General features: G+C 42.8%; 1 protein-coding gene across 1 annotated transcript in view; it reads right to left on the reverse strand.

The window, feature by feature from the left end:
- Positions 1 to 11,033: 11,033 nt before the first annotated feature.
- The window catches only part of gramd4a (GRAM domain containing 4a), a 61,720-nt gene continuing 58,180 nt past the window's right edge, over positions 11,034 to 14,573 (reverse strand). The window contains exon 19 of the mRNA XM_038978128.1: positions 11,034 to 14,553. Coding sequence (XP_038834056.1) covers positions 14,440 to 14,553 — 114 coding nt within the window. The 3' untranslated portion in view covers positions 11,034 to 14,439. The remainder of the gene's footprint in view (positions 14,554 to 14,573) is intronic.

Below are 14,573 nucleotides of genomic sequence, written 5' to 3' on the forward strand. Positions count from 1 at the left end.
GTAGAAGCTGTTCAGGGTCCTGTTGGTTTCAGAATTGCTGTGCGAGTTCCACATGCTGTGCGGTAGCAGAGAGAACAATCTATGACTTGCTCTCAATGATGCACCTGTAGAACTTTTTGAGGACCTGAGGGTCCCATGCCAAATATTTTCAGCCTCCTAGGCGGGAGGAGGCTTTGTCGTGCCGTCTTCACAACTGTACTGGTGTGTGTGGACCATGATAGATCCTTAGTGATGTGGACCGAGGAACTTGAAGCTCTCAACCAGCACTCCACTACAGCCCCGTCGATGTGAATGGGGGGCGTTCTCTGCCCTCCGTTTTCCAGTAGTCCACGATCAGCTCCTTTGTCTTGCTGACATTGATGGAAAGATTGTTATCCTGGCACCACACTGCCTGGTCTCTGACCTCCCTATAAACTGTCTCATCGTCCAACACTGCAACACAACAATACAGTACCAGTCAAAAGTTTGGACACACCTACTCATCGAGGGTTGTTCTTTATTTTTACTATGTTCTACATTGTAGAACCACACTGTCAGGACCCGGTGTGAGAAACAGTCACTAATAGTCGGCAGAACCCAGAAGATGAGGCAGACACAGCAGTACTAGAGATGGTGGTTTAATAAAGGAAAAAATCTTCAGGCAAAAAATATAAATCCACAACGTCAAAAAGTAACGCCAAGAGAAAAAATGAATATCCACCAAGATACAAAGAAAATCCACAAAGTGGTAAGAACAGCAGGGAAAAAACAAACCTCAAAAGAATAATCAAAAACAAACAAGAACAAAACCAGAGTACCTCAGGAAAATCCAACTGGAGAAATACATGTTCACAGCATGGCTGGGGCTGGGTGCTAACATACAAACACAGCGCAAAGAACTGAGGAACACTAAGGGTTTAAATACCTACAAGGAAATAAGGCACAGGTGCAAATAATAATTAGACCAAGGGAAAAACAAAAGGTTCAAAAAAGGCGCAATGGGGGCATCTAGTGACCAAAACAATCCTGGCCAAATCCTGACACACACATGCGGAGATCATTCGTTCAGCTACTATGCGTCTCACAAAGACTGGAACCAAAAATTTCAAATTTGGACTCATCATAGCAAGATCCAAAGGACAGATTTCCATCGGTCTGATGTCCATTGCTCGTGTTTCTTGGCCCAAGCAAGACTCTTCTTCTGATTGGTGTCCTTTAGTAGTGGTTTCTTTGCAGCAATTCGACCATGAAGGCCTGATTCACACAGTCTCCTCTGAACAGTTGATGCTGAAATGTCTGTTACTTCAACTCTGTGAAGCATTTGTTTGGGCTGCAATTTCTGAGGCTGGTAACTCTAATGAACTTATCCTCTGCAGCAGAGGTAACTCTGGGTCTTCCTTTCCTATGGGGGTCCTCATGAGAGCCAGTTTATCATAGCGCTTGATGGTTTTTGCGAATGGATTTGAATTAACTTTCAAAGTTCTTGAAATGTTCCATATTGACTTACTTTCATGTTTTAAAGTAATGATGGACTGTTGATTCTCTTTGCTTATTTGAGCTGTTCTTGACATAATATGGACTTTCTTTTATCAAATAGCGCTATCTTCTGTATACCAACCCTACCTTGTCACAACACAGCTCAAACGCATTAAGAAGGAAAGAAATTCCACAAATGAACTTTTAACAACTGTTAATTGAAGTACAATCCAAGACTACCCCGTTAAGCTGGTTGAGAGAATGCCGAGCGTGTGCAATGCTACTTTGAAGAATCTCAAATATAAAATATATTTTGATTTGTTTAAAATCTTTTTGGTTCCTACATTATTCCATATGTGTTATGCCAAATGTGACTCCAAACTCCAAAGGTAGTGTATGTCCATTGATTCTTGAAGAACATCACTTAGAAATGTCTCATGAGCTTAGTTCAACTGTCACACTCCATGAGAACCCAACATATAAGCTTGTTTTACTCCAATGTTTGTAAACATTGTGAATGTAAACAAACACTGTAAAGCCTCTTAACATGGTTAAAACTATAATTTTGATATCATGGATGATCAGTCCTTGCATCCATATCTCTGTCTATTAATCTGAGAGTGGTTACATTACTCCAGGCCCATCCCTCAGCTTTTTACCAAAACAGTGGCGGGGCACCGTTTTGTATTGTTTCATCTGTGGATTTGCCCTTTAAACAGCTGCATATTATCAAGATATCAAAGTGTCACCAACAAAAAGGTAAACAATAGGCCTATAGCAAATGCAGCATATGGCATTCATTTTTCACATGTACAGTTGAAGTCGGAAGTTTACATACACCTTAGCCAAATACATTTAAACTCAGTTTTTCACATTTCCTGACATTTAATCCTAGTAAAAAATACCTGTTTTAGGTCAGTTAGGATCACCACTTTATTTTAAGAATGTGAAATGTCAGAATAATAGTAGAGAGAATGATTTATTTCAGCTTTTATTTCTTTCATCACATTCCCAGTGGGTCAGAAGTTTACATACACTCAATTAGTATTTGGTAGCATTGCCTCCTGACAGAGCTGGTGTAACTGAACCAGGTTTGTAGGCCTCTTTGCTCGCACACGCTTTTCCAGTTCTGCCCACAAATTTATAGGATGGAGGTCAGGGCTTTGTTATGGCCATTCCAATACCTTGACTTTGTTGTCATTAAGCCATTTTGCCACAACTTTGGAAGTATGCTTGGGGTCATTGTCCATTTGGAAGACCCATTTGCGACCAAGCTTTAACTTCCTGACTGATGTCTTGAGATCTTGCTTCAATATATCCACATAATTTTGCGTCCTCATGATGCCATCTATTTTGTGAAGTGCACCAGTCCCTCCTGCAACAAAGCATCCCCACAACATGATGCTGCCACCACCGTGCTTCACGATTGGGATGGTGTTCTTTGGCTTGCAAGTGTCCCCCTTTTTCCTCCAAACATAACAATGGTCATTATGGCCAAACAGTTGTATTTATGTTTCATCAGACCAGAGGACATTTCTCCAAAAAGTACAATCTTTGTCCCCATGTGCAGTTGCAAACCGTTGTCTGGCTTTTTTTATGGCGGTTTTGGAGCAGTGGCTTCTTCCTTGCTGAGCGGCCTTTCAGGTTATGTCGATAAGAGACTCATTTTACTGTGGATATAGATACTTTTGTACCTGTTTCCTCCAGCATCTTCACAAGGTCCTTTGCTGTTGTTCTGGGATTGATTTGCACTTTTCGCACCAAAGTACGTTCAGAATGCTTCTCCTTCCTGAGCGGTATGACGGCCAGGTGGTCCGATGGTGTTTTTATACTTGCGTACTATTGTTTGTACAGATGAACGTGGTACCTTCAGGCGTTTGTAAATTGCTCCCAAGGATGAACCAGATTTGTGGAGGTCTACCATTTTTTGGGTGTGTATGTAAATGTATGTTAACTTCCGACTTCAACTGTAAATAGAACCTTTCAGTAGTGATCAAAGCATGCCATTCCATGAGCGCAGCATTTATTTTTCAACTCGAATCAATGAGCCAAATCAGTACTCTTTGACAATAAAATCATAAACAGCAGAAGTGGGCTGGCTAATACAGTAAGTCCTGCTCAGGTTAAACAATTTGGCTAATCAATACTTCCATATTTCCAAGTCCTATTCTTGAAGATCAATGAGTATAACATTTACTGGAATGACTGGAACTCTGATGGACTTTGGTTTTTAATGTAAAGATATAATTGAATCGTATTATTAGATATAGTAGAAAGAGATGGGTTAGGAAAAGCCTACATAACCAACCCATAACATAAAGTAAAATGTAACATCCAATAATGGCCAGCTATGTACACTTTAACATAATTTTATCCTGCAATAAATGTTGTTAAATTGGTAACGTACATTTTTGTCTTCTTCTAATGCCTTCTAATGGAATGTAATCAGATTATGTTACTGAGTTTGGGTAATCCAAAAGTGACATTGTTGATTACAATTTTGGACAGGTAACTAGTAACTGTAGCATTTAGAAAGTAACCTACCCAACCCTGGCGGTGATCAGGCCTACCACTGTCGTGTCGTCAGCAAACTTAATGATGGTGTTGGAGTCACGCGCGGCCACGCAGTCGTGGGGGAACAGGAGGGGACTAAGCATGCACCCCTGAGGGCCCCCCATGTTGAGGGTCATCATGGCAGATGTGTTGGTGCCTAGCCTCACCACATGGGGGCGGTCCGCCAGGAAGTCCAGGATCCAGTTGCAGAGGGAGGTGTTCAGTCCCAGGGTTTTTAGCTTAGTGATGAGCTTTGAGGGTACTAGGGTGTTGAATGCTAAGCTGTAGTCAACAAACAGCATTCTCACTCTTGTCCAAGTTGGAGAGGGCAGTGTGGAGTGCAATAGAGATTGTGTAATCTGTGGATCTGTTGGGGTGGTATGAAAATAGGAGTGGATTCCGGGTGTCTGGGATGATGGTCTTGATGTGAGCCATGACCAGCCTTTCAAAGGACTTCATGGCTAAAGAAGACAAGTGTTATGGGGCGATAGTAATTTAGACAGGTTACCTTGGCGTTCTTGAACACAAGGACTATGGGGGTCCGCTTGAAACATGTAGTTATTACAGACTGGGTCAGGGAGAGGATGAAAATGTCAGTGAAGACATTGGTCTTCTGACATTGGCCAGCTGGTCAGCACATGCTCTGAGTATGCATCCTGGTAATCCGTCTGCCCCTGCGGCCTTGTGAATGTTAACCTGTTTATTAAAGGTCTTACTCGCATCGGCTACAGAGAGCATGATCACACAGTCATCCGGAACAGCTGGTGCTATCATGCATGGTTCAGTGTTGCTTGCCTCAAAATGAGCATAAAAGGCATTTAGCTCGTCTGGTAGGCTCGTGTCAGTGGGCATTTAGCGGCTGAGTTTCCCTTTGTAATCTGTGATAGTTTGCAAGCCCTGCCACATCCGACGAATGTCAGAGCCTGTGTAGTAGGATTCGATCTTAGTCCTGTATTGAAGCTTTGCCTTTTTGATGGCTTGTTGGAGGTCATTGCAGATCATTATTGCCCTGATATTGGAAATGGGCCTTTTCAACTGTTGAGCTATTTTCTTATAGCCATTTCCTGATTTGTGCATCTCAACAACCTTTTGTCACACATCATTACTGTATTCTCGGGTCTTTCCCATAGTGATAGAGGGGTGTCCTGTGTGTCAACTCATATTTATACCCAAGTGAAACAGGTCGTGGCTTACCACGTACATGTTACTAATCGCTCAGGTGAACTTAAAAACGTAAAATATGAATGGGAATATACCTCAGTTAGATTTTACTCATAAGAATTTATAGGGGTGCCAATAATTGTGGCACAAATGTTTCTGAGAAAAATATTTATTTTACATTTATAAAAACAAAAAAAATCCTTCAATTAAAGGTTGCATTTTTGTGAATATTTTTGAATGAAAGACCAAGAGGATAACAGCAAAGACATTTTTATCATAGCCCGTTTTGCTCATATTTACCAAGGGGGCCAATATTGACGTCATCAATGCACTTATTAATGAAGCCGGTGACTGATGTGGTAAACTCCTCAATGCCATTGGATGAGTACTGGATCATATTCCAGTCTGTGTTAGCGAAACAGTCCTGTAGCTTAGCATCTGCTTCATTGGACCACTTCCATATTGAGCGCGTCGCTGGTACTTCCTGTTTGAGGTTTTTCTTGTAAGCAAGAATCAGGAGGATAAAGTTATGGACAGATTTGCCAAATTGAGGGTGAGGGAGAGCTTTGTATGCATTTCTGTGTGTGGAGTAAAAGTAATCTAGAGTTTTGTCTCCACTAGTTGCACAGGTGAGATGATGGTAGAAATTAGGTAAGGCGGATTTCAGTTTCCCTGCATTAAAATCACTGGCCACTAGGAGCGCCACATCTAGATGAACATCTTCTTGTTTGCTTATGGCCCTATACAGCTCGTTGAGTGTGTCTTTAGTGCCAGCATCGGTTTCTGGTGGTAAATAGACAACTACGAAAAACATGGACGAAAACTCTCTTGGTAAATAGTATTGTCTACTACTTATCATGAGGTATTTTAACTCAGGCGAGCAGAACCTTGAGACTTCCTTAATATTAGAGATTGCGCTGCAGCTGTTGTTGACAAAGGGACACACACCTCCCCCTTCAGCTTAGCTGATGCTGCCACTCGATCTTGCCGATGCATAGAAAAACCAGCTAGATGTACACTAAGTATACCAAACATTAAGAATACTATTAGGAACACCTCCCACTGCCATTGATGTTGCTAGTGCTGTCTCTGGCCCACACTCCAGCACAGTAGGTGCCGGCAATGCACCAATAACATTGCCAACCACCAAAAACCCCCACCGGTTTTTGAATGATCGGACAGTGAATCTAAAATAGATTGGTAGCTAGCTGGTGAAGCTTTTAGTCATTTCCCAATTCATTTGGTGATCAAGCTAAAGCTGGTTGCTCGGTCAGCGCTCTGCTCATGCAGGCGGTACGTGCTAGCTAAACAGAAGGCTTTGTAGAGCATCTGTGTGACGTCGCGCACTCAAGAAGGGTCAACCAATCACTCGCCGGGATTCATGAATATTCATGACATTGTCCCCGGGTCTTCCTACGCCAGGAAATGTTGCGTCCAGTAGCGGAACGAGACTCTGTGCAGAGGACGTAGGTCATAATAAATGGGCATAACATAGTTCCACCTCTGACACTGCCAAAACAACCGCCATGTGGATGCCGGCTAGCATAGATCTGATAGAATGTAGCCCGAAACTTCCTAATACCTCATCATCAAAGCCTCCTTGCCTCAATCTCAAGCTGTCCAAGTTATCTGACTTCTTATGAATATTTAGTATTTGACTAGGAAGTTTCCTATCAGAGGATTTAGTGGTTCTCCCTCGCATAAAAACCCTTCATTAATTATGGATTTGGATCGCACAAGGGGGATCATCTCCTGTTTCTCTCTCTCGCTCTCTCTTTCTCCCTCTCTCCCTCTCTCCCTCTCCGTTTTGACTGATCAGCAGGTGTTTAAGTTTAAGGGGGCACACCACAGATGTTTGCTCAACATTGCACAGAGAAAAACCGCTAATTCCCACACACATATTTGAAAGGGTCTTGGCCTCTCAGATATGTTCAGCAACTATACCGAAGTGATAAAATGACTTGGGTTGTTTTTGTTGTCTCTTCTCTTCGTCAGTAAAGTTTTCAAATAACATGTTGTGTTTTCTTATTTTTCCCTCTTGAACAACAGTAAACAAAAACTTGCTCAATGGTTGCCCGAGGCAAAGTCTAAAGCCTATCCGTTATGTTACTGCAGACCTTGGGCTCTATTCAACCTGTATCAAGGAAGTTCAGCATTACAGCCTGATTGAAATTTAAAGTCAATGTTCCCGAGTTAGTGGAGACTGCATTCACGTATGTCGGCTCATTACCTTCAAATTGGAACGCTTCAGCGAAACAGATCGAAAAGAACCTCTTGTCTCAAATCACTCTAATGACAGTGGATCAATAGCCCTGCTGTTCATAACAGTAAACCATTCATAACACTACCAGTAATTGCTTTCTCTGAGGCTCTGAGCAAATAATCTGTGTATTGTGGGTAAAAATGGAAAATTTGGGGAAGTAGCGTTCTCCTGGCATCTGCCAAACCCAAATTCGTTCGTCGAACTGCCAGATGGTGAAGCGTGATTCATCACTCCAGAGAATCCGTTTTCACTGCTCCAGAGTCCAAAGGTGGCGAGCTTTACACCACTCCAGCCGACGCTTGGCATTGCGCATTGTGATCTTAGGCTTGCTTGTGTGTGGCTGCCCAGCCATGGAAACCCATTTCATGAAGCTCCCGATGAACAGTTCTTGTGCTGACGTTGCTTCCAGAGGCAGTTTGGAACACGGTATAGAGTGTTACAACCGAGGGCAGACGATTTTTACACAATACGCGATTCAGTCTGTGGGCTTGTGTGGCCTACCACTTCACGGCTGAGCCGTTGTTGTTCATAGACATTTCAACTTCACAATAACAGCACTTACAGTTGACCGGGGCAGCTCTAGCAGGGCAGTAATTTGACAAACTGACTTGTTGGTAAGGTGGCATCCTATGACGGTGAAAGTCACTGAGCTCTTCAGTAAGGCCATTCTACTGCCAATGTTTGTCTATGGAGATTACATGGCTGTGTGCTCAATTTGATGCACCTCTAATTTGAAGGGGTGTCCACATACTTTTGTATTTATATATATAAATCAAGAAAAACCCTTGAATGAGCAGGTGTTCTAAAACTTTGTATTGATCAAAAATGGAAATGCAACATGTAAAGTGTTGGTCCCATGTTTTATGAGCTGAAATAAAATATCCCAGAAATGTTCCATATGCACAAAAAGCTTATTTCTCAAAAATGTTGTGCACACATTTCAGGGGTGCTGAGGAGTATTTCTGTCTCTAATAAAGCCCTTTCTAAAAACGTCCAGATTAGTCTCCCGCTCCTTGAAAGCGGCAGCTCTAGCTTCATCACAGTGCTGATGTTGCTTGTAATCCATGGCTTCTGGTTGGGATATGTCCGTACGGTCAAGCTGGTGACTGATGTGGTATACTCCGCAATGCCATCGGATGAATCCCTGAACATTTTCCAGTCTTTGCTAGTAAAACAGTCCTGTAGCTTAGCATCTTCTTTGTTGGACCACTTCCGTATTGAGCTGGTTTTTGCTTGTACAGTAAGCAGGAATCAAGAGGATAATGTTATGGTCCATTTTGTCAAATGAAGGGCGAGAGGAGAGTTTTGTACGGATCTCTGTGTGAGGATTAAAGGTGATCTAGAGGTTTTTTTTCCTTTAGTTGCACATGTGAAATTAGGTAAAACAGATTTCTGTTTTCCTGCGATAAAATCCCCAGCTACTAGGAGTGCTGCCTCTGTATGAGCATTTTCTTGTTTGCTTATGACCTTATATAGGCCATTGAGTGCGGCCTTAGTGTCAGCATCGGGTTGTGGTGGTAAATAGACAGCTACGAAGAATATAGATAAACTCTCTTGATAAATAGTGTGGTCTACAGCTTATCATGAAGTACTCTTAACTCAGGCGAGCAAAACCTTGAGTCTTCCTTAATATTAGAGATTGCGCACCAGCTGTTGGTGACAGAGACACACACCTCCCCCTCCCCCAATGTTGTCTTGCAGATGCACGGAAAACCTGGGTAACTGTATATTACTTATGTCCTTATTCAGCCACGACTGGGTGAAACATAGAATATTACAGTTTTTAATGTCCCGTTGATAATGTAGTCTTGAACGGAGCTTATCCACTTTATTCTCCAGTGATTGCACGTTCGCCAGTGGAACGGAGGGCGGATTATCCACTCGTCGACGCAGTCTTGCCAGGCATCCGGCTCTTCGACATCTGTAACAGTCTCTCCTCGTATCTGTAATCTGATTACAATATTTTTGCAGGTAACAACTGATTAGTTAATTTATTTTGTAATCATATTACACGTACAGTAACTTATTACATGTAATCAGTTACCCACCAATCCTGATTAACCCTCACTACCCATCTTGTTTCTAACAACATAGATCAGATAGATGCATGGGAAATCAGCAGTTCCCTCACATAACTCCACAGGAATATTATATGGGTGAATTAACAGGAAAGTACAATGACAGGCCAAATAAAACATTTGGGATTCTTAACTTTAAGTTAGTTGCTTTTATAACTGCATATACAGGAATATGGGTGAAGTAGGCAAACAGGACCAAAAGTACCAAAGACAAACGCAGTATGCACTACATTAAGTTGGTCTTATACCTGTGTTATGCTGTGATTACCTTGGTAACATAGTTGCATATTACAAAGTTATTGAGCGTTTGGTAGACTGGCACCGTAGACCTAACGTTGTGTAATCAGTATTCAGCCTAGCAGAGTGTTGACAGCCAGGCAGCACAGTGAGAGGAATAGCTATGGTTGGTATCCTTGTGGGAGAACATCGTTTTAACATGTATACAGGATGCACCCCAAATGGCACCCTGTTCCCTACATAGTGCACTACTTTTGACCAGCATGCTCTGGTCAAAAGTAGTGCACTATATAGGGAATAGGGTGTCATTTGGGACGTGACCACAGTGAATAATGTCCACTTCACAGAGAGCCAAATGTGCACCGTTCCACCTCCCATGGAGCTAGGGAGGTCACCTCAGCCCACTGGTGATGATGGGAGACATCACTCACCAGAATTGTGGTGTGTGTGTAGCTGTCAGACAGATTTGAGCCATTGGCGAGAGTGTCACTGTTTTGTCAAAGTGTACAAACTACCCTGTCAACTAGAGCAGGAGGGGGTGTCTTGGCAATGTCGCTTTCAATCAGAAGGCCTAAAAATACACCGGCTCTATCAAACTATGTGTCTGTGATCAGGCAACTCAGGGGTATCATTTGTTAAATAGTTTCTCTGAACTAACTTCCCTATCCTGCCAAAGGCCTAAAGTAGAGAAAAGTGTGACGGATACTGCGTCTCTTCAACTCTTCGTAGTGTAGCATGCACCCGTCCACTCTGGGACGATGTCAGGGTTTAACAGGAAAACTCACTGTGCAAAATGAGAAATTTGGTGCTCGGTGTCATTCTCTACAGTACCAATATGGGGATAATTTGGAATGATATTACAGTAATCATTGTACTTTTACCCAATTGTTGATTTTGTGTTGGGGTAGAAGCTGTGTGGATCAGTGAAAAGCTTTTGCAGTTATAATTAATAACTTATGAGATTTTTTTCACTGCGAAGAATAAGAATTAGGTAGGACCATCAAGGGAAAATGTAAATTGAAAAACACTATCGTTAGTGTGACCTATACCTTGGGAGTTATTTTTACATGATTTCACAGCCTTTGAAGCACCTGCCCTCTAGTTTCTGTAAGGGTCATTATCAGTCTCCATCCGTCCTGGAGTGACATCAAGTGGCCGAATGTGGGAATTGCAGTCAACACCGGCCCACACAATCTACTACAAGTACCTCCATGCTCATTTGGAATGACTAACAATACTCTTATGAGTATCTATAGGTGTAGTACGAAGGATTACAATACAGAGAATGGGAAATACTTCATTTTATTTAAATAAAAAAAATGTACATCACATATTTTACAATAGACATTGTCTTCTTTAAAAACGCAAAGGATTACGTTATTGTATAGAAATTCCTCTTTCGTCATTTTAGTCCTTGGACACACAGATGACATAATTACCCACAACTGTCAGATGATTGCAGTATATTGAACTTCGCAGTGATATACTGTATGGGAATATCATGAAGTAATTGACTAACATTTACATTTAGTTAGAACTAATACTTGGTTAACACAATGAGAGACACACAGAAGGAGATCAATAGAAACCAGAGTAGAAACCAGTGAACGGCAGCTCTGAGTCACCATGATGACCTCTGCTGTCTGTAAGGAAGGCCTGTGAGTGATCCAAAAACGTCTAAAAAGATTATCGTGATTGTACCATGTACTGCACTGCACTACCTATGAACGATCACTGTGACATTTTTTTTTGTTGCAGCGTGAATATAATCTGACTAGAATGTTCTCGGATGTCACCGTCTACCTACTGTTAGCCTGGTCCCAGGGTCTGTCACTATATGCTTGATCCAACTCCTCGGACTTTCATTACCATGCTACTCAGTACATGTACAGTATATGCTATGACAACTAACTCAACAGAAGAGCTAAACTTTAGCTTGAGCTATTATAGTATTACAAACAGATCAGGGATCAGGGTTACATTTGCTGTTGGGATGAAGGTGAGCAGCAGAGGTTGTCCTGAGACCAGTCTGAGCAGATTTAAAAAGCTGACAGTTGACACAGTAATTCAAAACGCAAAAGGAAGATATCTGTCCAGTCTTCATAACTCCACCTGTGACAAGGAGCTCAAACCGGCATTCCAAACAAAAAGAAAAACAAGAAATTAATTCAGGTTTTTAACCCAACCTTCAGTAAACATGTAGGTGTAGGCAGAGCATGGCAGCAGTAAAAGAAAGAGAAAAAAAATAACATTTTGGCAACAACAAGAAATAAACTAGGAGTTTACAGCAGTAACACAATACATTCTGTGTGCTTCTTTTAGGACAGACCCTGATTGCAGATTTCAAAGTTAGTTACCACTCGACTAAGAAAGGCTGCAGGTAAGCATTAAGACTACACTAACGTAAAGTCAGAGAATCATTCAATCAACACACTAACAGCATGAGTTCCTTAGACAATAGACAACCTATAGAAATGACATTTCGTATCCAGTCATAAGACAACAACTGACACAGTTTATACGGGCTTGTTAACAGTGTGGGAAGATGAATGCTTTTTTAGGGGACTAGCTTGTTGTGCTGAGGCAAAAAGGATCTGAGAGCATAGTATAATCTACCCTCTCATTTGAAGCAAACGATAGACCAGAAATAAGCCCCGATCTCCACAATAACTCTTCCAGACATTTTACAAAAACACAAAGTGTCCACATCCACTTGGTTTGGCATTCATCACAATTCGACATATCAAACCTATCTTGAGAAATAAAAGACCAGCTTTTAAATCCACAACTGTGACAATAATAAAGTGACATTGGAAATATTCTGTTCAAATTTCTTCTTCATCCTGCTGTGAATGAATACTAGAGAACCAGGCCAGTTGACTGCCTCGACTTACATTGAAATACTGAGAACTCCTGGACGAATTAACTAGTTACTAGTCAAGTTAACCAAGTTAAATTACTTCTGAACAGGACAGCACATTGTACACATCTGACCACTCCAGTGTTAATACTACAGGTCGGTATTAGTGGTATTACTGTAAAAACTACCATAGTATTACTATACCATAACATGTCACTAAATACTGAAGTAACAGGTACTGGGCCTTGAGACCATTAGTATGTTTATGTGACCTACAGTACTTAAGAATGTGTTAGCCTACTAGGCTAAAGCCAAGGCATTAACTCATCTTTAGGCCTCAGGGTTACTCGGCACACAAGTGTAGTTCACTGAACCAGCTTTGTTACATTTAAACGACGTACCTTCAGTTTCGACACATTATTCAGGGTTTAGGTCTGTCGTGCTTTAGCTTCATAACACAATCCACAGATAGAAGGACCTACTTTAACTAAGTCCAGTTCCTCATCATTCCATTGGTTATTACAAAAATAAGCGGAATTCAAAAGAAAGGCATTTGAAAACATTTCACAATGAACATCATCGCCAAGGTCCCCACTACTGTACGTGACACACAGTACAGTTCAGCAGTGAGTGTTGACTGTATAACACATACACGTCATATGCAAAAAGACATCTGAAAGCAAACGGCTGGTTGCTGAACTGTGCGTGAGTGTCTCCAAGGAAAACCTATAGCAACGATGGAAACTGATGGAAAAGGCTTCTTGTCATGTTGAACGTTGTGCCGACGTTAGCTCGATGTTCACAGCTTTTTGTTTCCAACACAAACATCTAGCTACCGTACAGCGTACTGTCTTGTACGGTTCCGTGCAAGACCAGCAGTAACAGTTACACTGACTCGGACTTCACGAGAAAGAGAGAAGACAGGTGAGTAGAGACGCACGATGTCTTGGCAGCTCTCACACACACACACACACACACACACACACGCGTCTCTCTGAAGCGAATGAAAGCTGGCAGTCAGGCAGGCAGGCAGGCAGGCAGGCAGGAGAGCCAGCTCCTTCTCCTATGATGAGATGTCTGTGTTAAAAATAATGACCCCCCCCCCCCCATCATCCTTCTTCCGACAGTGTTCACCATCCCTATTGGAATGTGTTCACCATCCCTATTGGAATGTGTTCACCATCCCTATTGGAATGTGTTCACCATCCCTATTGGAATGTGTTCACCATCCCTATTGGAATGTGTTCACCATCCCTATTGGAATGTGTTCACCATCCCTATTGGAATGTGTTCACCATCCCTATTGGAATGTGTTCACCATCCCTATTGGAATGTGTTCACCATCCCTATTGGACTATAAGTCCCACCTCCACACACACACGCGCGCACCAGACAGACAGACGAGCGCGCACGCGCCAGACAGACGGGCGCACCAGACAGACGGACGCACCAGACAGACGGGTGCGCGCGCGCCAGACAGACGGGCGCACCAGACAGACGGGCGCACCAGACAGACGGGCGCGCACGCGCCAGACAGACGGGCGCACCAGACAGACGGACGCACCAGACAGACGGGTGCGCGCGCGCCAGACAGACGGGCGCACCAGACAGACGGGCGCACCAGACAGACGGGCGCGCGCACACCAGACACCTCTCAGTCATAAAAGAAGATTGTCCAGTCACTGTAAATAAGAGAGGGAGGAGAAGAGGTGTGTCCCATCACTTCCCCCAATTGTCTTTTCTCCAGCCAGGGAGGGTTCAGGGGTAGGTGGCCCAGCCCTGACCCCAGCCCAGGCCTCTTTCCATGGGGATAGCAGGGCTACAGCTCAGGGCTACAGCTCAGGGCTGCCCAAGGGTTGTCTGGAGGTGGTTGTGATCTTCATGTACTGGGTGAAGATCGCCTCGAAGGCCTCGTCTCGATGGATCATGGCACCGAACACCAGAGGCTGAGGAGACAGAAATTCAC

The sequence above is a fragment of the Salvelinus namaycush genome, chromosome 38 (assembly GCF_016432855.1).
Source record: "Salvelinus namaycush isolate Seneca chromosome 38, SaNama_1.0, whole genome shotgun sequence".
Lineage (NCBI taxonomy): Eukaryota > Metazoa > Chordata > Actinopteri > Salmoniformes > Salmonidae > Salvelinus > Salvelinus namaycush.